The sequence below is a fragment of the Lygodium microphyllum genome, chromosome 10 (assembly GCF_053477565.2).
Source record: "Lygodium microphyllum isolate KBCC chromosome 10, Lygodium_microphyllum_v1.1.10, whole genome shotgun sequence".
Lineage (NCBI taxonomy): Eukaryota > Viridiplantae > Streptophyta > Polypodiopsida > Schizaeales > Lygodiaceae > Lygodium > Lygodium microphyllum.
Genome location: NC_141144.1, coordinates 59,550,862 through 59,575,939, shown reverse-complemented (window position 1 = coordinate 59,575,939; position 25,078 = coordinate 59,550,862). Strand labels below are relative to the sequence as shown.

At 43.8% G+C, this 25,078-nt stretch overlaps 1 protein-coding gene across 4 annotated transcripts in view; it reads right to left on the bottom strand.

The window, feature by feature from the left end:
- ATG10 (autophagocytosis-associated family protein) overlaps positions 1–25,078 on the bottom strand; it is a 39,711-nt gene that overhangs the window by 3,490 nt on the left and 11,143 nt on the right. For 3 of the 4 annotated variants that reach the window (XM_087686309.1, XM_087686310.1, XM_087686308.1), the window contains exons 2-6: positions 18,269–18,427; positions 18,000–18,059; positions 17,825–17,891; positions 17,634–17,729; positions 17,462–17,553 (exon numbers count right to left, since the gene is read on the bottom strand). In XM_087686309.1, coding sequence (XP_087542435.1) covers positions 17,462–17,553; positions 17,634–17,729; positions 17,825–17,891; positions 18,000–18,059; positions 18,269–18,406 — 453 coding nt within the window. In that variant the 5' untranslated portion in view covers positions 18,407–18,427. Of the gene's footprint in view, positions 1–17,461; positions 17,554–17,633; positions 17,730–17,824; positions 17,892–17,999; positions 18,060–18,268; positions 18,428–20,166; positions 20,368–25,078 lie in introns of those variants that run through there. The other variant, XM_087686307.1, reaches the window with a different exon arrangement.

Here is a 25,078-nt window from a genome sequence, read left to right as displayed (position 1 = left end):
GAAGAAGATGAATGGCTAGCTTGGGTATTTGCTGGTTTTTGACCAGCGTGCTTGTTCTTCACTTGATTTTGACATTTTCCACACTGGTGGATAAAAAAGGCTTGTTCACCATGGTAGCATTGTGGTTGAGACGGCTTCGTTCTTCCTACAATAAAAGAGACACAAGTTGGTCGTAACTGTAGTAACTTGGTTGCCCATAGTTACCAACCATAGAGTGGTAGCAAAACTTTGATATGACTCCGGTAGGCCCTTTAGAGTGATAGAAACAAGTTGATTATCTACGATTTCTTTATCAATATTTAATAATTGTTCAATAAGATCTTTGGTGCCGGTGAGATAGACATCCATGTAACATCATGAGAGTCACCTCTCGATGTGGAGGCGGAAGGTGATGCCGGTGTTGGAGAACCCGCTTGATGCCGTCGATGGTATGCCATAAAATCTTCATAACAAGAACATGTCCCATCATATAAGCCCACATGGGGTAATTGGTGCCGTCAAGCCACAGCAATCTCAAATTAATGGCAACTGCTACTCTTGATGGTGACACAATGGCAGCACAATGATGTATAGCTATTAGCAGCCACAAGTAAAGGAGACAAGAGCCAGCGTAATAGCAATGGTTTTGTGTGGCAACCGACTGAGGTGCAGCCCTCAATGGCAATGGCTGCAAGAAAGATGGTTGCGAGCGATGGTGTAGGTGAAGAAGATAGAGTGAAAGAGAATACAATGCTCAAGGCGATTAAAATTAATAATGCCACACTTACCTCCTAGTGAGGCACAAAGTGTTTTTTTATAATAAAAATGAAACCCTAATGGTTTAACCGTCATGGGAAACACTAACTCTAGTGTCACTTACTACCTAGGGCACTAGGGGCAACAACCATATTCAGTGACAATTTTAGCAATCCATGCATAGAAAGCAAAACCTAGTGTATTTGGGCATAGCAAGTGGAATGCAAAACCCGATGTATGGTAGTATGGGCATGATGCCTACGGCACAAAATGGTATGTATGGTAAAACATCTACACCCCTTGATATGTATGAGGCTCAAGGAATGAATGTTGGTCATGCAAATGCTTCACACATTGTTGGTTATAATCCAAATACAGCAAATGCGCCCTTTTTGCAACCACCAATTTATGATAACTTCACTCCAAAAGGGTCAGTAAAAGACTATGATGAACTTGGTAAAGGGGTGAAGTTTGAGGCCTTTAGTGGTGCACAAATTAGATTGAAAGCCTTGACTTTCATTCAGTAGTTTGCATCTTACTTGGGAGGCAACTTCACCAAATCCTCTAAGATTCTAAAGGCAACCGCCTTTTTGAAGGGAAATGCATTGAACTAGCAGAGAACCCTCAAGATGGATACAATTTAAGCAAATTTTTGCTTCTAATTGGTTACTGAGCACCCTTGAAGTGGATATTATGAGTACTTTCAGTAAGTTGGATACATCACAATGCAAAAATATGGAGCAATATAATAAGTTTTGGGAGGCATTGTTGCCTCTTACTTCTTATCATGTTGGCTCCCTTCATGAGCAAACTGAGAAGTATTGTTGTGGCTGCCTAAAGGAATCAAGAATTTTGCATAAAAACCACCATGACTAGCATGCCACAACTCTCGAGACAACGAGTGCAGCCGATGCTTTGCTGCATGGAAAATATTCAGGTTTCCAAGTCGATGATGAGAGGCCGTCTAAGAAGTTTTCCAAGACTGAGTAAAGGGGCAGATCTGAAAATAGAGCTGAGACAAGTCAAAAACAGTAAGGAAAGACTTGGAAATCGGTTGCACAACACAAATAATTAATGGCTGCAAATAGATGCTTTGCATGTGAATAGGAGGGGCACTTGGCAAGGGGCTGTCCCAATAGGCAGCAAGCTGAAAAAGCTGAAATAAGAGAGATTGCAAAGGGAAAAAACCCAAAACTTTGGCTGGATTGGCTCCTAATATAGTGCCAAGCCAACCCAATGCTGATGCTACCAAGCTTTATAGAGCATGGGGCAAAATTAGATATTAGCATACATTGGTCTTCTTTGATCTGTTCAAACTTCATCTCTACCGACTTGGCTACCTGTCTTGGCATCAGAGGATGAGATGGGCCCATAGGTGAGATTGGTATGGCATGCAAGGGGCATACAGAGCCTGTCACTCCTATCATTGAAAAGCTGCACTTGCACATTTAGAGTTATGTGGATATCGAAGAGTTCTTCATAGAACCATTAGAAGAATGTCATGTATAGTACTTGCAATGCCTTGGTGCCATCACATGCATGTAGTGGTTGACACCCATGACAAAGTTGTAACTCTTCATCATAGGGGCAAAGCTCATACTTTGGATATAAAGTGAAAGGGGAATACTCCATGTTGTATCATCTTCAGCTTTAAAGTAACGAAAAATCATCAAGCACACTTAGTTTTTGCTAAGGATAAAGATAATAATGAAAATGTTGGCAATGTGTCTAAGTTGGATAAGGATCACATTTTATTTCCAAAAATGTATGCTGGTTGCTTTTTTCAACCACTTCTGGGGCAATTTTCAGCCATTTCCGGCTTGAGGTGAAGAGCAATTGAAGAAAATGTTGCTCAAACCCTAATTTAGGGTAGAACCATTTCCACAACCACATCAGGATCTATGCCCAAACTAAAGACCTAGGTACTTGGTGTAGCAGCTCAAGGCATTAATGTGCACCTAATCAGAGGGGTAGCCCTTTCTCAAATTATTGTGGCCCACATGCAAGAGATTGACAACTCAAATTGAGCTTGGATTGTTGTACAATCAAGGGGCAATTTGTTCCCAAGAGGTGCAAGTCATTTATTATAGCTGTTGCATTGAAGATTGAAGGAGATCAACTCATATCTCAATATACTTCAATCTTATAGCCATACAAATAAAGAAATAATGCAAGAGGTACCAATTGTTGGGGAAAATCGGATGTGTCAATTGTCCAAGATAAGTGGTAAAGTGTGCATTTCTGGATTTGTATATTTAATGCTTGTTGTAATTTGAGTTAAATCACGTTATCACCACCCTTGCCAAGAAGCCCAAGAAGAAAAGCTGGTTGCACCCACCTCTACCCCCACCTCCATCCCTTGACTTGACACACCACCCTCCCCCTACTATTGCAATTGAGATAGATTACCATTAGCTTTAATTAAACAACCCCAAAACTCAAGTTAATTAATGAATGTTATTCAACCATTCCTTATGCCCAACACATGCTGAAAATTACCAACCAACATAACATAACATAAGACTCACAAAGAATCTCAAAGGCATTGCTAGATTATCATTTGCCACGCCTAATTCTCATGAGCCCAACTCATTTGGCAAAACCAAGCCATAGCATAGTATGAACGAAATATAAACCATGGCTAAAATATCAATGGCATCATAACATATTCTATTGTGCACAAAACCAACTAAATACCACTGAATATTAATGATCAAAAACTGAAAACCAACATTCATTAATCAATCCCCGATGATCATTAACAATGCAAATGTACAGTTTCAAAGCTGCAATGAAAACCATGCCCATCCGTATACCAAACATAGTGACTAGTACACTGTTATAGATAACTGTATAGAGAGAGGATCTGAACAAGGATAGTCTCCTGCCATCCCGTCTTTGTTGCCTCCGTCCCCGTTCAAACTGCCACCATGCCAATCCTCCCCTCCCCCCGCCTTGCGCGCCAGCCATCCTCCCTCTCGTTCAACAACCCTCCCCCCCCCCCCCCCCCCCCCCGTTCGCCAGTCCCCCCCTTCCCTCTTGCCAACCCTCCCCCCCCCCCGCCATGCGGCCGCTTGCTCGTCCGCCGCCTGCCCTGCGCTCCCCCCTTTTTTCCCATAGCCGTATGCTATCCCCCCGCTGCACGTGCTCCCTCCCTAGGGGCTGGCCAGGCGGTCACACCACCGTTTGAAACACAAGATTTTCCCCTCCCCCCCCAGCCTCCAATTGCTCCCTCCCCCTGCAACAACTTCCCCCCCCAGTAGCAGCATGATAGGCAAGTTCCCAACAAGGACACACAATGGAAACCTTTGGTCAAACGCCGGCACATTCTGCGAGTGCCCCCCAGTCAAACGCCTTGCGCATCATCCTCTCTCACGAACAACTCTTGGCCGTCCGGGCCACAGAGCTGGAGTTGAAAAAAACAATGATCTTTGGTTAAGTCGTAGGGCACTCCCCATCGAGGGCCCAGCTGCGGGATTAGCTCCACTCCACACTGCGCATTGGCACAGTGCAGATCGTGGAGGCAGTCCTCATGGACCAAAGGATTTTCATGGTTCGACTTCTTTGCACATGTAGCTTGTGAGTTAGTGGAGAGCTCACCCTACGCCTCCACAAAGGGGATCATCTACATGGTTCCCTGGTATAACAGCTTCACAATGGAGACATTTGCGCTCCACAACAGATTTCTCAAACACCCAATCAACTTACTATTCCCCGGACTGGCGGTAGAGTACCGCCAGTTAGTGGAGGACTTTTGGATGGCTCTTCGGCACAATTCTTCCTACCTCCTTCGCTGATGCAGTGACAGCTGCAGGAGTCCCAAAGGTACGAGTGGCCATGAAAGAAACAAAGTGTATACCAAAGTTCATGGAGATCAAGGCAAGAGGTCACTACTTTAGGCAGGAGGTCATTGTGACTGGGCAACTAGGGCAGTGCTTCGGAGCCAAGACGGCTCCGCCGATAGGCCCGCAGGTGGACGCTAACGGCTTCACATGGGTCCAAAGATGACAAAGAGGGAGACGACAGGGGGGGCCGCAGCTAGCTCCTCAGATGCAATCTCGACAACAGAAAGCAAGAGGGCGAGCAACGCCCCCTCAGTAGAGCACTCCACAGCCCCCCCTATCCCCTCCCCACCCGGCAGGACCGCAATCTCCCACATCCACCACTCGGGCCACAAACTACCTCACATGAGGTCCCACAATCCCCACACCCGCCCCCCCATTGACCCTGGTGCACAACCCCCCCTTTCCAAGGCCACCAGCCTCCCCTCCACACCCGCCACATATCTCTGACCATCTCACCACCGCTTGATCCTCTTCCCCCCGAGCACCCCCCCTTATCCGCATCCGGTTCAAGTGATCCCCCCCAGACCCTAACCCCCTTCTCCCACAGGAGGTGACGAGCTATACACGCCTTCATCCTCCTCGCACCAGCAGTTTTTTCCCTCCCACACAACCACCAGCTCATCTGTCCCTACTACCTATCACACTTTCCCAAGACAGGCATAGCTGTTGCCACAGGATTTCTTCCACAGTGGCCCATGGTCCTATCTGAGAGTTGCAGAGCACGGAGAGTTCCCACTACCTCTAGAGGTGGGGATCTTCGTGGTTCGCAAGCCAAGGAGGGGCAAGATCCATCTACTAGCACCACCAGATGGACCAAACTACACTTTTTTTCTTTAGTTCTCTCACTCAGGGGATTGGACATCGACATAGATAGAGGAGTTGAAAAGTCAAGTAGCGCGCCAATCTCGCAATGGATGGGAGAAGAAGGACTAGCATTGTTTACACAGCAGTGGCCTGGTTGCATGATGCACATTAACTGGTGGGCTGGTGCCGAGGTCCCACACTTAAGCATTATCTTCGGAGCCCCTCCACAGTGGTGTGCTCCCAAGGATGTGATTGAGTGCCCCCTGCAACAGGCGACCCGTTTCTACCATTGCACAGAGGCACGACTCTAGGCATGGCTCATAGATGCATTGATAGTACCACCTAGAGCATCTATCATCCCTATGGTCCCAACCAAGAACCACCATGGGAGACTGGAGTTCGTCGTCCAAACCTAGACAAAGCGTACTTGCATGCCCCATAGTTTTTCCTCTTCATCAGTAGCCTCCACACCGAACATATGCATGTTCCGTCAGTCGCAAGTTTCCCGATGAGCTTACACCTTGCATCCTGAAATCTGAATAGCCTCCACTATAGTGGGGCACGTGGTTCTAGGAAGTTGATTGTTCAGCAAGAGCTACAACCTACCCTTGCCGGATGGATCGACATCTTACTTCTATAGGAGCACAAGCTCACTCCCACTCAAGCCCAGCAGGTAGGAAAGGTACTCACGGGCAGCTTGCATACTTACTGGGAGCATGCCATAGGTGCCCACGGCAAGAGTGGAGACGTATACACCTCTATTGGTCTGAGTCTCGTCGTCTATGTACGAGACCACGGGACGATAGTGGTAGAGAGGGTTCTATGGATGAGATTGGATATTGGGAACTCATGCCTTGAGAGTCCTCAATGTCTATGCCCGTACGGAGGTTAGGGCATGCAACAGGTTCTGGGTGGAGATCACGGAGGGACTCCCAGAGGTGGACTCCTGGATCGTTGGAGACTTCAACAACCTAGAGGCTTTATAGGACCAGCAGGGCAAAGGCAGAAACTACCAAGGCATGGCCGAGGAGGAGCAGGAGGCATGGGAGGTCTTTCTACTGGCAGTAGGAGCACGCGATGCCTGGAGAGACACTGCCTTCCACAGGATGGAGAGATCATTGGACTTCTCTTGGGGATACAAGCGGCTAGGTGAAGTCCTACAGGAGCGATTGGATGGGTTTTATGTGGAAGAGTGGGGAGGCTCTCGAAGAGGCCAGATTGGACAGTTGGCGAACACCACCTTGTCCGATCATTGCCCGGTTCTCCTGACACTAGACCCCCCCAATATTTGCCCTAGACACGCGATCTTGTCGGATCCCTGACTCGATCTATAGGAGGGAGGAGGTGATGAGACAGATAGAGCAGATTTGGACCAGGGAATGTTGCAGGAGGGACCGGATCGCAGAGGAGGTTGCGGAGGTCCTGGCCGAATCAAGCAGAATCTGCTAAGAGGTAGCTATACAGGCCAGGCAGTAGAGTTGGGAGAAGGAGAGAGCACTCTGACGGGACTTTGCAACCACACAGAGATTGTTACAGGAGGCACCAGGGGATCCCACCCTCCACGCACAAGAGATGCGCCCGAGCAGCCATTGCTGGCCTAGAGGATAGGCGCTCAGAGTTCTCTTTCCGCACCTCAGCAGCTTTCTGGGCACGGAAGGGGAACACAATATGTAAGGAGTTTTACCATGCGCACCAGCCTCGCACCTCACGAGAGCAGATATGCAACCTTCGAGATCAGTATGGAAGGACCCGTTCTAGCCTAGACAAGGTAATGGAGATTGCCACCGACTACTACATACACCTTTTCCAGCAGAAGACACTCTCAACTAGAGGATAGCGATGTAGGCAACAGGTCTGGGATCACATTTCGTCCCTCATCACAAAGAAGATGGGATGCTCCCTCCTAGTCTCCCTTCACAGAGAAGGAATCAGAGGAGACTTTCCATACACAGGATGGGCAGAAATGCCTGGGAGAGGATGGCCTCTCTAAGGCCTTCTTCACTACCTACTAGAAAGTGGTGAAGGACCCTCTACTAATGGCCTTCCAAGAGATTTTCACTTCAGGACAGATGCCGAGGAGCCTTTCGGCAAGCCTTATCAGTCTTTTCCCCAAAGGAGGAGACCGGTTGGAGCTTTCTCAATGGAGACCGATCACCTTATTATCAGTGGCCTATAAGGCACTAGCAAAGATGATTGGTAACCGACTACGCCCCATGCTTCCAATCATCATCCACGACACACAGACAGGCTTTGTCCAGGATAGGAGCATCCTAGACAATGTATTTATTTTCTTTGAGGCAACAGAGTGGGCTCAGCACAGTGGACAGAGATTGGCCGTACTACTCTTGGACTTCGAGAAAGCTTATGAGAGGGTAGACTCGGATTTCCTAGAGGGCACCAATGGTGAGGTTGGGTTTCCCCCAAGCTTGGATTCGCAAAGTCTCCGCACTTTATAGATCGGCCCCCAGTAGCGTCCTCATAGGTGGTAGGCGAGGGGAGGAGTTTCAGCTGGAGAGATCAGTCCGCCAGGGCTGCCCCTTGGCCCCATACCTGTTTCTACTCTTTGTAGAGGCGATGTCTCACTTCCTTAGGTCACATGTGAGCGGATTACGCGACCTTCGACTTCCAGTGAGAGAGGAGACTAAGTTGCTAGACTCCAAGCATGCAGATGATACAACACTCTACATTGAGGACCATGAGTTGATGCTAGAGAGAGTGAGGCTGGCTCTTCAGGTGTTCTATTCTGCAACGAGAGTGAAAATCAACTTGCGAAAGTCGGTTGGTTTTCTCATAGACCCAAACTCTAGCACGGAGTGGGACATCTAACTGGGATTTAGATGGGTGAGCAGAGGGCAGACCGTTCGGTACCTAGGGTTCCAGGTGGAACTCGACATCACTCCCGCCCAACAATTTCTTCCAGTCCTCGACTCTATTCAGAGGAAGCTGACCTACTGGAGCACGACTCGCCTCTCATTAGCCGGTTGAGCCCTGGTGGTTAACCAAGTCCTCCTAGCGACGGCCTAGTACATTGCCTCGTATTGGCACTTCTCCTCATCCTGCGTAGTGCAGCTTCGCCACCTAATGCAGAACTTCATTTGGTCTGAGTCAGACGGCTCCAAGGATTTCAGGGCCAAGGTGGCGTGGGCGACCATCATACAGCATCTGTCAAAGGGAGAGCTTGGGAACATAGACCCAAAGTATCAAAGTGTGGCTCTTCTGGGCAAGCTAGTTGTCCGCGGCCTTACACCAGGAGGACAGACCTATATGTCCTATTGTAGGAGGGTCTTCAATATTATAGACCGAGGCTTGGCGATGAGTGGAGGTCGTCCTTGAGATGGATCTTCACGTCAGCCCAGACCACCCCCCCAGATCACCTTTCCTACGCAACTTGCTCCGCGTGTGGCAAGGCCTCTGTAAGGCCCTAATCCAGAGCCCCCTAGGCTGCCAGGAGGAAATAGGCCATCAGTCGGTTATCTGGAACGCCCAGGTCAAGGATCGGAAAGGGGCGCAAATTGGCGAGCACCTCCATATCCAGTGGGCTGGTTGGGAGACTGGCTTGGCTCGTACCATCAGGACATGGTGGAAGGTATACAAGATGGTAGACGAGAAGGTGCTGCAGTGAGTATCACGCTGCCAGAGAGGAGTGGAGTTGAGGAGAAGGGAGATAGATGCAGCTATACCTCAAGAGTGGCTTGCTCCCTCAATATGAGAGCTGATAGAGCCCGGAGAGATATAGGCCGCTAGGTTCTCACCAGCAGGCATCCCCCTACAAGTGGCAGGTAGAGTGGGCGGCGCTCCACCTGGGACCTTCTTCATGGTACAGAAGGGGGAGCCTTTCGCTCTTAACAAAGGGCAGTAGAACGAGGGGATAGTTGTCCTTTCATGAAAGAGGATCCGGGTGATTGGCCTTCAGGAGAAGACATGGCAGCTAGCCCTTTTGTCTTTTGGTAGGAGCTCAGAGAGTGGCACCTCTAGATCTGGGAAGGCATGCCACTTGATGAGCTGGAGTGGGATCCGGGAGAGTGACTATGGCCGGCCATTGCGGTCGCCAAGAAGCCACCGAGGTTCCTGGAGTACACCGCCAAGATTGACAGACACGTACTGATGCAAGAGGATATGGATTGAACGCCATCACGTGCAGGCATTGGGCAGAGCACAGCATCATAGGGCCTTTCCTACGAACCTTCTAGTGCCGCCTATGGGATAGTTGGAGGCCCAAGAGAATATCATATTTTCTATGGCTGGTGGCGTATGGAGACTTGGCGGTGGGAAGCTGGCTTGCCCAGATGCAAGAGAGAGGTTGTAAGCGCTGGACACAACAGCCTCTGGAACCCCAAAGCACTGCCTTTGGGCATGTGAGGCGGCGCAACTCGTGTAGAGAGGTGCATGCTGCATCCTTCACTGTATAGCACCCAGCCTTAGATGTATCTCATCGGGAGCTTTCTACTGGCAGGCGGTCAACCAGAGCCGTCACCTTCTATATGAGGCCGGGATGCAGGGCATGATATTATTGAGGCAGGTTCATGCGCAGTAGTCGGTTTAGAGACTCTATCCATCCGCCAGGTTCTGGAGCCCACAACAAGCTGCTCTGAGGTATGGGGGATCATAGAGAGTCTTACTAGTTGGCATATCTGGAAGGCACAGTGTCAAGAGGCTTTCGACGAAGAGAGACTTTCAACATAGGCGACCTTAGCAAAGCTCAGGACCTTCATCATCCACTCCCTCCGTGGCCGATGGGATCAGGTGCAGGACGAGTCCAAGGCTCATCAGGAGCTTCGATGTCATTTCATATGCACTTGGGGTGGCCATGACCTGTTTTTTGTTATGCAAACAAGCAGCCCCAGATGGCAATACACCCCCCCCCCCTCCCTCCATGGCTTCTTACCTCCATCCCCCCCCAGACCACCTTGAGAGGCTTGTATACATGTACTTGTGACTTTCGTCGGCTCCAGCTAGTCTGTTGAGCATGAGCACTCCGTTGTAATTAGTTTTTTTAAGTAATATAATCAGCCCCATTTTAATTGCAAAAAAAAAAGTGACTAGTACATTGAATAGTGATCTCCTGGAAAGCATACTATCAACTACAATACCTTGAATGTATGTTGAACACATTTGAGATCCATTACATCTAGAGTTGTCCACCACTGAGGAGCGAAGGTGCTAGCTCCCTCATGAGCATCAGATAATACTCTGAACCCCTACTTTGCTAACCCTGATTGAGTCCGAACTAAAGTTAGCTCTAACTGGAAAGCATTAAGGTAAAGCTACAACAACTGAGGATGGTCTAGCAAGTCATCCTCCATCCATTTTGGCATCCATTGGTGAATAATTATGAAACTTCACGGAGTACCTTCTGGAAATCTTACCCCTTATCTTCCGCTCTTTGTGTGCCAAAATCTGCTCTTTCCAGTCTATTTCAGATCTGCATTGATTTTCAGCTTTATTTTCAGATTTACCCTTTATCTTAGCCTTGGACTCAGTGGCATGCGCCTTAGTATCACTATCTTGGAATCCTGCATCCTTTCCACACAGCAATGTGTCAGCTATAGTAGCAATTTCTATAAGCTGAGGTATGCCAGAAAGAGTGGACTTAATGCAAAAATCCCGAATACCTTTGGCAAACCACAAATATACTTCTCCACCTACTCATGGAGGAATACTATGCGATAAGTAGTAACCAGCAACAATGCATTCCAAAACTTCTTATTATACTAATCCAAGTTCTTGCAATCTTTGAAGTTCAATTGATTCCAAGCTATCATAATGTCTACTTCAAAGTACTTGTCAACCAATTTGAAGCAAACATTTGCTTGAACTAGACCCAAGTGGCATAGTAGCCAGAAACGTTTAGAAACGACACGTTAGAAAGTATTTCATAAGTTTCTTCCAAGAGGGGGTTAAATAAGAAACGCGGGTTTTTTTATATAGGGATTTTTAATAGTTTTGACTAGGGAAAGAGGTGTCGAACCTCTATGGAACTCTCTTAAACAAAGAATGGCCAATTGAGCTTGAGTGATAATAGCCTACCTACAAGATGGACCGAGTCAAGTTACAACATCATGATTCTCATTTCAAAACAAACTGACAAAATATCAAAATCGAGAATGCATCATAATCATAATATATCATAAATGAGACTAAAGTTGTATAATATTCAACTCTCAAGACAAGAATAGATACTAGATTGACAAAGTCCAATAACTAAACAAAATCATTGAAAAATCAATCTCTCGTCCAAAATCTTGAGCCTTCATGAGTCATTACACATCATCATTATCATGTTTAACATTGCCCAATAGTTTTTGTCAAAAAAACCATGTTTTAGATTCTTACCCAAAAAAAGGAAAAAAAAAACCCCACGTTTTTTACTCTCAGAAACGTTTCGTACTTTAAGAAACGTTTCGTAAGTTTCAAATTCAAAGAAACGCGTTTCTTAGTTGCTATGCCAAGTGGTAGGTGACTTCCCTTGAATAAGAAGTGTAGACCACCATTGCAATGCATTTCCCTTCAAAAATATGGTTGCCTTTCGTATCTTAGATGCCTCTTGTCCTCACAAAAATAATCTGACTGGCCAATAATTAAATGGGCTAGCTAAGTTTCATTCTCGAGTGTCCCTGTGCCATCTTTGACCATTAGATTGGTATTGGGTACCATTAAATGTCACTTCTCTAGTGTCACCAATTGACACTTCTGGCCAAATGAATTACCTAAACGACCAACAACTGGCACCAAATACCATCAAGTACATGTGCAGCATAACTAATAATAACTTTTGCCTTTGACATCCCGTGATTTCCTCGAGTCCTAGGATTGTAAATTTACTCTAACCCTAGTTACACCTCACATGTGCAACATTTACTTAATCATGTGATTAAAATTAATCCACATGTTAATTGGGGTTTTAAAAAAGCATGTCTTCATAACACTTGAAACTTATTTTCTCTCCAACTTTCTCATCTGAACTCAGAATATTATTGTCTAAATACTTAAATTGAACAGAACAAATCTAATCTACAAGCCAACGTAAACAAAATTACGAAAATCCTCTCAGAATATTAAAAACGTCGCTTTTTATAAAATGTATTGTTTTTTTATATTTTTAAACCTAGCCGCCTCGTAGCACTTAAGATAACTCTTTGCATGTGTTTTAATCCACCCAAAATTCTCATTAAGTTATAATAGGATTCTAAACTTAGAAAACCTATCAAGAACATGATTAAGTATCCCATAGGCATATATCTCGAAAACTTATATAGATGTCTTTTTCTCATTTTTCCTTCATTAAACATGTAACCACACGACATTCGCTCCCTTCAAACCTACACATCCTCGAATATATACCACTGCTAACTATCATTATCTTGAAGATCAACTGTCAATTCAAACTCTTCTTCTTCTACTCCAAGTTTCTCATCTTCTGCAAGCTCTTTTTCTTGTTGCTTTGCAATGTCATCCTATGGTGTCTCGTATGTTAGCTCTTTTGCTATATGTTTTTCTACTTTTCTTCTCTTAAATATCTTTTTATCTACAATTGGGATTCTCAACTTTGTATCTTCTTACTTACAAGTAGCATTTTCATTCAAATATCGATCCTAATTTATCACCTTTTACTCTAAAAACTGTCAATCAGGAGCACCCTATAGAAAACTACTCTTAACTTTTAATTTGTAGCTCGGATCGCCAATCTTTCTCAAGAAAAACTATAGCCCCACTTTTGATCTATAACTTTAATGAAGACACCAAGATCAAACTCAGAAAACTTTAACCCCAAAAAAATTCTGCGTAGCTTGTAACTCTCTTTTCTTGCATACAGTCCCGATCAACAAATATCAACCTTCTAGAGTATATAACTCCCGCATACTAACTCGGATGACTATTAAACTTGGTGGGTCTATTCCTTGAGTATTAAAGCCCATCTTGGAAGTATCACCCACCATCAGACCTCTCTAATTTAGAATAAATTTTTTAAATCATCAAATTTGTCCTAAACTTTCTACTGCAATAGAATACATCTATATCCTCCTCCTTGCTCAAATGACCACCTGATAATCATCCAAAAAATCATATATACAATCCAAACAACCCACATATCACACTTCGTAACACACCAAGTCTACCAAGATCAAAGGTCCACTTCATTATCTTACATAAGTCATCCACTTGAAAGCAGTCACATGGATCGTAGACCTGAATATATGTTGCATAGTGTCGTAAGGACATGTATTTTTGAAACCTTACTTAACATGTGCATTAATTTTTAATCACATGATTAGGTAAATGTTGTACATGTGAGGTGCAACTGGGATTAAAATAAATTTACAAGCTCAAGACCCGAAAAAATTATAGGATGTCAAAGGCAAAAGTTGCTATAAGTTATGCCACATAGGTACTTGGTGGTATCTGGTGCCAATTGTTGGCCTAGGTCATCCATTTGGTCATAAGTGTCATTTGGTCACACTAGAGAAGTGACATTTAATGATACCTAACGCCAATCTGATGGTCAAAGATAGTGTAGAGACATTTGGGAATGGAAGCTACTTAGTCAATTTAATTATTGGCTAGAATGATTATTTTTTAGGGCACCGAAATAATTATTAGATTAATTTTTAGTACTTAAAGGCTGAAAATCAATATTTCATTCTAAAAAATGCTGAAAAAACCATTTGGAAAGGCTACTACTTGTCAAAAATGCCCATGCAAGACTGAAAAACGTCTTTAGAGACTGGAGAGAGGCATTTTTTATCAATTCAGCCTGCAAGAGAGAGGGAGAGAAGGCTGCTGGTCTGATTTGCAGCCATTGGACAACCTTCTAAGGCTGCCAAGGGCAGAAGAAGACTAATCAATAGTAGGAGACAGCATCTACAGACTATTGAAACGCAGCAACAACAATAAATGACTGATTTTCTTCAATTCTTTGCATCTACAAGCTGTTGTGGCAAGGCAGCAGCTGCATTTGACTGATTTTCAGTCATTCTTCCCGACAAAACTCTAAATTCTCTCTCTCTACAGCCTTCCCTCTCATCTCCCAGCCATTTCACAGCCTTGCTTTGAAGATCTCAGCATTTGGACCCCTGGAGATTGAGAAATTTCAGATTTCTCTGTTATAAACCCTAATTTGGCAGAAATTAGGTTTTAGCAACAGCCTCGGAAAGCGTGCCAAAAATTGGAAGCTCCAAGACTTGGATTCAACAAGGCAAGCTGTTTTTAGTCTATTCAAGTGGAGGGACCAACAAATAATTGAATTTGGGGCATTTTCCATCTCCATCAAAGCGGGTGAAGGCCAATTGATTACCCGAATCAAGGGAAAAATCTTACGATCTCTTGCGAACTTTTTGATATCTCACCATCAGTAACCAATTCATCATCATCATCAATCAAAGCGTTCATTTTCTTTGCATCCTAAGTTGCTATTTCCACTACATTCACTACTTTTATTATCGAAGCAAAGGTAAAAAACATATCAATGTCATTAGACAAAGCATGTACATTATCCTCAAGCAATACATCCTCTATTGCCGCTGTACCTATAATATCTTTAAGTAAAGCATCCACAATCATGATCATTGTATCCTCTACATTCACTATCCAAGCATAGTCATCAAACAAAGCATATGTAACCTCACACAATACAGTATCTACATACATGATCATTGTTTCATCTGCATTCACAAGCGTTGTAACATTTACACTGATAGTCACAACATCATCAGTATACATTTGCATCATCTCTAGCATATCCGCATTCTCATATAAAGCATGTGTATCATACTTTGCTAATATATCTGCAATACCCTCTGTCAAAGCATCTTTTTTTTTGCTTGTGTTTTTACTCTTTCTATTCGTCTTTTTGCTCCTTTTGATCTTCTTTTTGCTCTTTTTGCTGTACACTCTCCATGTATTGCTCTAGTCTAGGTCTAGCAAGAGATGCAAACTACTCACCCTCTAGTTAGCTCTTTCTGTTCTTCTTTTTGCTCTTTTTGTTGTACACCTCCATATACTGCTCTGGTCTAGCTCTAGCAAGAGGTGCAGACTGCTCACTCCCTCTAGTTACTCTCTTTGAAGTGCCAAGATTCCCATCATCTCTTTTCACTTCTCCTCTACCATAACTTCTATATTTTAAAGTTTTAGCTAAGTAGACATAAACTGAGTAGCTATCAATAAGGGCATCTCACCCAATTTGTACTCTAATAGTCTTACCTACACTAGCCAAATCTGTTTGAGGCACCTTGCCCTTAGCTGCAGTCTACAAGACATAGATCCAAAGCTCTATCTTTTTACCTTTTGGCTTTTTCTCAATTTGCAGCCCATAAGCTACACCATCTACAACGGCATATGTAGTCCATACAGACAAATCCTCTAAAATCTTATTTATTCCATCCTTTGCAAAGTTTGTGGCAATGGGCAAGCCTTCACTGACACATGTTTTCCCATTCTTTCAAAAAATCAATTTTTTTCTCATAGCATCTCTATAGGCTTCATAGTCCCTATGGTCATGCTCAACGACATCACACCATATACATCTGCAAACAAATTCACTCCTAGACAGAGTTTGCAAAGAAGCAGCTCTCCCAGGATCTTCTTGCTTTACCAATTTCATTTGTAGATCTCTCATATTTTTCACAATCTCTTCCATGACATCATCATTTGTTGGTGCAAAAGCGGGTACAAGAGGTTGTGGCCTAGGCAAAGGCTCAAGCCATGCAAGGGTAACCATAGTCCGCGGACCTATCTACTAATCATGTCCTCTTTGCCTCCACCAATTTTAAAAGTGCTCCTTGGATATCCGTCCAATCAGTCTTCAAGCAACTCTCTATAGCGTAATCATCAAGCTCTTCTGATTCCATCGTCAACGGATGATCTATTCCCTATAAGAAAAGCAAGACTTTCTCTATCTCAAGTTTTAATTGCTTTATAGTACTCATCTCCTTATACATTTACTAAAAACCCTCTATAGCTCTATATTGAGAAACCACATTATTCAATATAGTTCCCCTTCTTCATTCCCATTTTTCGTTTCTGTTTCCAATCCCAAGGGCTTTTTGGGTGCTCCCAAGAGAGTCGAGGTGCCACCCGAGACTTCAATGAGTGAGGCTTGAGACTATTTGTGCCCATATATACAGCATCACCCATTCATTCACTTGACACCTACATACACTTCCGCTCGTCTCTTCTCTCCTTCGACCATAAACACACTTCTGCTTTAGGCGCCCTATCTCTTCAGCATTAGGCCTATGTTTGAAGCCTCTCCCACACCTCGCGTCAACATCCACACCCTGGTGATAGCTCTCCACCACTTGGCATCAGGTCCTCCTCCAAGCATCATCTCCTCTTTCTGTTTGACTGTCTGTGAGGCTGTTATCCACCTAGTGTCAATACCTTCTGCTTCTGGCGTCTTCTCCTGCTTGTGTTTGGCAGTGCAGGATCTTCCCCCCTATCAACCTTTCTCTTCAGCAGTCATCAGCTCCAAAGGCTGTCCTGATTTGCATTTTGCCATCTGTGGCCTCCTGGCTTCTCCTCCACCACTTGTGTCACTCCACAGCAGCTGGCATCAGTGTTCCTACCCTGATTCAGAGGCTCCTCTCTATCAAACGGCAGTCTCCCTGCTCCAAGCGTCATCCTGATACCTGTGTTTGGCAGTCTGGTACTCTTCCTGGCTTCGACATCAGTCTCCGACAGCTGGTGATCTTCTTCCCACAACTTCTGAGGACTGCATTCTGCTGCCTCAACAGATGTCCTCCACTTCCAATTTTAACTTCAACAGGTTTCGCTCCCTTCACAATGAAAATTCTCCTTCAGATACTGCCGCCTAATTTAGTCGGGACTTTCAGGGATGAAAATCAGCCCAAAGGTCCTTTCAACTTGATAGTTAACATTGTAAAAATATGTTTTTACAGTTGTTACCACCTTACAAGCTGATGCTTAGAGAGTTTTAGCAAGTACGATGCTCTATCACTATATCATCTAATCATTTTTCACTATACCCTTGAGGAAGATTCATATTTTTAAGCTTTGATGTGTCTATTGAGATAGGGGTTCAACTACCAGAATAGAGAATCCAACCAGAGAAAATAACTTACCTCATAAGTAAGAAATGTCCACATGGTAGAGTCCTCAGCCACTCCAATAGAAAAAAGTTTCTGTGCATCCTGCAAGCAAAGTGGTTGTCCATCTATACCAAATATAAATCAGTGAATATTGAATACTCTAACTTTCGCTTCAAAATAATGGAACACAAAATAAAACATTTACCAGCAAACCTTCCTTTCAAATAGAGCTTAGGTACTCTAAACACTTCACTATATATGGCATGATACGTAAAGAAGTGGCCTTTGGTTCCAAGTGACACTGCCTGTCCAAAAAACCGGGAAAATATGTCATTGCCACTAATAATTTGAGGTGAATCCAAGACAAAAAACAGGCTTCACATTTGAACTTTCAACTTGCCATCGATGCTGTATCCAGAGTTTCATCATCTTCAGCAGCAACATGTCCATTTTCACTGGAACACTTTAAGAGGAAAAAGATCCATGTACCTCAGCCACCTTAAAATCCCATAACTCCCAGGAAGTAGACCACCATGAGAAGAAAAGGCTAGAAAGATCACCAAAATCATACCTCTGTTAACCCTAATGCATCCTCCAAAAATACGTCTTCAAGTACAAGATAACCATCTGGCTGTTAACATTAAGAGAAAAAGTCATCTCAGCTCTCACAAATCTGGAGAGTTAAGATTTATCATCTGAAAGGATTACATATTGGGACCTAACACAGGATGAACACACTGTTTTTGCCAGTGCCATGTGGTAACTCAGAGCAGTGGGTTGCCTAGAGATCAATCAAATAAAAGCATGGACAGTTAAGCTTTATCACTTCAAAGGACTTACGAGGTTGGAGGCTAAAACAGGATGAAGACCATGTTTTTGCCAGTGCCACGGTGGTAATTCAGAGCAGTAGGTTGCCCAAAGATCAATCAAATAAAAGCATGACAATTTGAAGTCATTTGCACTGAGAGTTCCATCCATGCATACCTCATAATATGACACCTGGAAATCACATCAACTTCTCAATATTATGGCGTCTTCTAGCAAAAAAATCAAGAGTTTAACAATACATTGAAGTAAACAATAAGACAACATTGTCCTTAAATAACTTCAAGGTGTCCTTTCCAACTCTCATTCTCACTCAAACTTTTACATAGTATGAAGCCCACTTATGAACTTGAGAATGCATGTTATTCCCCTGATTGGTATCTACATGACGTTTAGGATCCACAAGAGATGAGATGGAATGATTAGCTAGACCTGCATCAGTAGTACGGTTGCAACCAGGGATACATCAATGTCCTTAATGATGGACAGCTACAGGCAGACATTGGATAGGAGTCTCAAATATACTCCAAATAATGTGTGAGAATGACCAGGTAACAAAGCAGAAAGTAGTTCATACATCCAGCCCAGTCATGGTACAGCATTCCCAGCACTCTGATTGCACGCAAAATGAATATGACCTGTTGGTGAAGGAGCTCACGAGTGAAGAGCTGTGCCTAATGCAGATGGAACTCCATGGCAGAGAGAGTGAGTGAGAGAGAGAAAACGAGAGAATTCTTGCAAGTACACAAGCTGAAGATGAATGAAAAATGACTGAATGATTGTACATACAAAGGTAGGGCCTTCTTTCATGGGCCTAGGATTGACGCCAAACTCTAATCCTCAACTCACATGCACTAAGGCGTGTTCACATGCTAACACACTGATGTGTGCACACACACGAAGATAGTATAACTAACAAACCCCCCTTCAGGTCATGGTTGACTGAACACATACATGAAACATAGTAAACAGAAAATGGGTGCTAGAGATTGTCATCCCTTGGACTGGCATTCTCGGGCTACAGCATGATCAGTGGACGAACTCGCCATAATGCAAGCTGGAAGACTGTAGACAGTTCAAAACTGCTTGCTGTTTACTGCAGAAAATAACCAAAAAATCACCAAAATCGAGAGAAAATGGCAAGAAAAGTGTAACCAAAGCTACTGCCCACCAAGTACTAGTGAAAATACACCATTTCAGAATATTTCAAAATGAAAAATCTATGTCAGTCTGGAGTTATATGCTTGTTGTAATAAATGACAGCAGGGTACTGTGAGAATCAATTGCTGACCAAATCATTACACCAAGTCAATAAATGACAGCCAAGATATGACCAGCCATAAACGGGCATAAATCAGTACCAAATAGTCATCAAGAACCTGAGCAAACACCCAAACATGTCACCAAAGCATCCGTCAATGAGTAGGCATACCCCCTGGACAATAGGGCAAAGTATACATAACACTGATAAGACCTGACACCAATAGGTGTATGCTCACAAGAGTGCAAAGCCCAAGCTCAAGTCAAAAGCAACTCCAAGATATCAGTGCATGAACCATGCAACATTTAAGTAATAAGAGATCCCAAAGTCTCAAGTATCTGCAAAATGCTCAAAATAGCATAAACCTCCTGCTCAATGTCGGTCCCACTGGCACAAAAGGCAGATAAACGAGCTCAACAGCTCAATCAAACCAAGTCAGAGTACCAAAGACAAGTAACCAAGACAATGCCTCTGACAACCAAAATGACATCCAATACAAAATTCCGGAATAGCAAATGAGAATCCAAGCCAAGTCTTCAGAGAGCACTGAAGCTCAACAAGTACATGGTACACTGTGCCAAGAAAAATGCATCAAGTCGTAGGCGTCGGGTAAGCATGTACCGAAAGAGCATATAACTGTCAAAGCACTGACCATTGTCAAGCATAAACCGATGTCAATAAGTGCGGGTTGAAATAAGCTCAAGCTTCCAAAAGCATCCGGATCCAATGACAAGCTCGAAGTCGTCCCTCGATGATCAATACATCATAGCGTAACCCAAAACATACACCCGGAACCAAAAGGCATATGTCAAAGCATGAAAGATAGCTTCAGCCCAAGAGTATTCAGCATGCATTTATTGTTATACACTGAGTATTTCCAGCCCTACAATCAAGCCAAAATCATAGCATTACATGTAGCTTCAATCCCCCAATCAATCAGGATGCAATAGGCATCAAACCAGTTATGTAGTCATGCCCAAACAAACATAGGTATAAACTGTGAATGTAGCACTAGCATCAAATGTCTATGGACTGTTTATAACAGTCCTGAAACACTGTTTTCAGCCACCAACCAATACCTAATCCCAAAGGATCATTGCCAAGCATCAATACATGTGCAAAAGGCCTGAAATGGAGCCCCAAACAAGTGCTTAATGCCAAGCTGAAGCTGGGGCCGGAGTGAATGATGTGATGCTGTCCACAAAACAGGCGCAAATCTGCGTGGAGTTGCTATTGGTCCTGCTGGTCCACGCGGCAACTCTGGAGTGGTTGGAGGACTCAAACATGAGCCAAGAGGGCCTGGAAACAAGCCTCTAGCAGCCCACAACCGGTAGCAAAGAGATATGAAGGTTGGAAGCTTCAATGGTGACTGCCCTGTTTGCCTAGATCTGTGGACTGAAATAAAACTCTGAAATAATGAAGCAATAACTCAATGCCAATGCCTTGATGGTGCCTCAATAGGCTGAGAAAAAGCTCGGGAAGCCGGGGAGTGACAGGAGCTCAAGAGAATGAGCTATGGCTATGGGGAAGGAGACCCAATGCGAGTGGGGAGTCAATGGGAAGCTGAGAATGCCACGAGCCATGCTCAAGAGTCGGGAAGCCGTGCTCTGATACCAGTTGAAAGATGAGAAGGATCGAAGCTTGCACTCGAGAGCTATGGCGGGAGAGCAAGAGCAAGAAAGAGAGAGACAAGAAATGGGAACTCCAACAATCACAATGTGTGATTGGGCCTTCCTTTATTCAAACTGTCACTAAAAGAATAAAGAATAAAGTAACGATGACGGACGCCCACCACCTGCAGTGTGCAGTGGCGATGACTGTCAGTGTAGTAATACACGGGCGGCTAGGCGGAGGTGCCTTTACCCCCCAACAAAATGGAACCATGAGCTAGACTTGAGCTGACCTGAGGTTAAGAGGGACTGAGAGACCAAAGACGGGAATTATGCCATGCTCAGCTGAGCTCTAATACTATCTAAAAATGTCGGATCTAGAGCATAGTAGGAGCTATGGAGGTTGGAAGATGAAGACTAAATTCATGTTGACATGGACAATGAGTAGACAACTGTTACACAAGTGAATTAGGTTCCAAGATGGAAGCTTGGACTCATAAAGATAATCTTGTGTATTGGACCGACAATGATAATAACACTAACTGAAGGAGAAAAGAATCATGATATTGTATTCATCATTGTGAAAGCACAATGCTTTATAGTAGTTGGATTGTTCCATTCTCCTCACTGTGCATATGGGATTCAGGACATCTCTTCTTGGAGCATACATCATTTGTCTATTTCTCAAACGAGGGGGGTCAAGAAACATCCAACTGAAGAAGGTCCATCACAGAAAGTGTTTGAGATAAGATTCTCATAAAACATAATATCCTGGCTTACCACCATTGTGCTAGTATCAGATTCCTCGAGTTTGTAACCTTTGGTTATTTGACTATAACTAACAAAGATATGGCAGTTGGACTTGGCATTAACTTTTCCTCTATTTTACTTGTCAACATATACATAGAAATTGCATCTAAAGATGTGGAAGTGGGCAACGCAAGGCTTCTTGTCAAATAAGGCATGATAGAGAGTCGTATCATTCAAAGCAACAGTCGATGACATGTTGTGGTTATGCATCACGGTAGAAATAGGTTCCCAAGGGTTTGAGAAAGCCCTCACTGTTGTTTAAGCATACAATGGCCATCTTCAACATGATTTGATTCTATTACTCCACAATACCATTTTATGATGGGATGGCGAGGTGTATGATACAAGCTTTATTATCAAGGCAGACTCGTATGTCATGGTAGTCTTGGAGTTGAATGTTTCCATAAAGTGTCGGTGGAGGTGGAGGTGGAGGTGGAGGTGGAGGTGGAGGTGGAGGCACTGAGACACGTAAGCCTTGTCCAAGAGACGACTGGGATATAGCAAAAGGATTAGAAGGCCCACTAGATAATGCCATGGAGGCAAATTGTGGTACCAGCTGATCCACACTCCATGGTAGCTAGATGGCATTCCCAAGCCATGGAAAACCCAAAAGTATAGAGATGGGAGGATAAACTTCCATCATGGAGACACTACTTGATGGGGAAAATATGAGGTCCTAAAAGGCATGCCTAAGGGTGCAGGACCCCTCGGTGTTATGTTTAAAGATATATAATGGAGGCTGAAAGAAAATGCAATGAAGCTAGTGGGTGGGATGGATAGGAGATTAAATGGATTTGTCATTTGAGGAGTTATGGGAAATCTGTTAGGTTCCTTTTGTCCATTAAATGCAAATGAAGAAATAGATGAATCACCAAAATTATATTGACCATGAGATGTAAAAGTAGAAGGAAAAGATGAAGAAGCACTCACCGTAGATTCTTGCAACTTTTGCTTACCTTTTCTTGAGTTCAAAAAGAAAAATTTGTCCTCTTTAGTGCTTATGAACCAATACTTGGTATGAAGAGTTCCTTCATCATGAGTAATATCTTTCAGAAAAGAAGTAGACTCAAAAGATTGAGAAGTAGTAGCATGCTTACTTTACATAAGAGTGAATGAAGGTGGAAAAGTGCATGAAAAAGATGAAAGAGATAGAGATGGAGATGACTGTGGTAGAGAGAAAAATGGTTTGTACTCCATGCTAGTTTTTACATCAAGGTGATCAATCCTTTGTGGAGCTTCCGTTCTTCTTGCAAAATCATTAGACCAGTGCACCGAATCTAAAGGGAAAAACTCAAATTTACCTTCAATCTGCTATTGAGCTTGATACACAAGGATGAGATCATATTCAGCTTGTGAGATCTCGTATGGTCGGTGGACTCCATGGCAGCTTGAAGACTCTCTTGCCATGTCGAATGGAGGAGCAAATTGTGAAGCCCACTCTATCACATGTCTCAATGTGCTAGGCTTGGGGGCATCATGATGATGAGGAGAAGATGTGTTTGAAGTCATCTTGCCCTCCTATTGTTCTTACTTCTTGCGTGTCTTTCAAATCAACGGTCGAGGTTTTCATGGAAGAGAACCTTGCTTTGATACCATGTGAAGAAATACCCTAACGCAAAAACATAAATGAAAACATACGACAAAGTATAAACTTAAGAGAACACAGTTAGGATTTGAACGAATGACTGAATACTGAGTATACAATGCTCATGCAACAAACAAACCGTGTAAGAATGAAAATCGTACCCCCAACTCTCGTGTCTCGAGGACTGAGGCAAAGGTGCTGAGTGGAAGAGTGTGTCGTTTTGTCAATAGATCCTGAAACGTAGCAAAGGCAACTTCCAAGAGTTGAACACCAGCAAATGCACTATAGAAGTTGGATCTGATGTAGACAGGAAACAAGAGAGAAAACTGCAAACGCAACAAGGTGATGGTGACGTGGCAAGCTGACAGCAGCAAAAATTCTGGTATGATATTGTGGCAAGCTAATAGAGTAAGAACAGAGGTATGATGATGTGGCAGTCTAAATAGCAACTACAGATCACAAACACAATAGTTCAAGAGTTTGCCAGCTGTAGACAATGTGGCTAATTAGCAATTGCAGTAGAAATCGATGTAGATTGTGCAATGGAGACTAAAAGCAAGCATGTGATGGATGTAGACAGCAATGGGCAACTTCAGCTGAGATTTCCTTCGCGAATGGGATGTGGGCTATGAAGCTAGAGGACTTGAAACTTGGAAAAACGAGATTGGATTGAATGGAGGGCAGCATGCCTATTTATAGAAAGTTTTAGGACCTCATATTGCACATCGTTTTAAAACTCTCTCAAACCATGCAGCATTGTAGGGTTTCATTAATTAAGCATTTTTACGGTTGTTTAAGTCGCTAATTCAACATGTAATGCTTATGTTAGCTTAACATAGTCTCGGTCATGAGCTCTGCCAAATCATAAGACTCAAGTATGGCAAGTATCATTACGTGCCAAATGCGGTAATTCTCCCCGTGGAGCTTCTAATCTAAAGGAAGAGCTAGCAACACAAGGACCTTATGGTCCATAATAGCTTGAAACTCCGCGTCCAATTCGACAGACATTGCAAATAGAATAACTTGCACAAAAACAAGGGGAGTCCCCCTTCGACTCCACGCATGGTGCCAATGCTTGCCAAGGCTTCCTTCGTTTGTCCTCAAAGAGTTTCACTCACCAGAGGCGATGAAAACTCAAGATTTGCTCAAAAGGTTGAAAACGTAGCCTTTTCTCCTTCATCAACAGAAAAAACCTGCAAAAGACAGTAACTTCGCTCCTCCCTGCTTCACATGTTTGTCTCAAACTTCGAATGCTGAAAACGCAAACTTTTGTCGTTAAGAATCCTCCCGATCAGGTTTGCCCACGATCAATCAGCCCTTCTACACTGCTCTAATACCATGTCAAAGTGCAACGAATGCGGAAGCGTATGGACAAGACTAAAAGACAATGAACACGAGAGAAGAGGGAGAGAGAAAAGAGATAGAAGAACGCAGAATTTGCAATCAATGAATGCTGAAATGGAGAAGGCTGATATACAAACAGGCCGTTGAAGCATCTCCTCAAGCCAATCTCTCTCTCCACCACCTAAAATGACAAGTGAGATGGGCAAGCAGCCAGC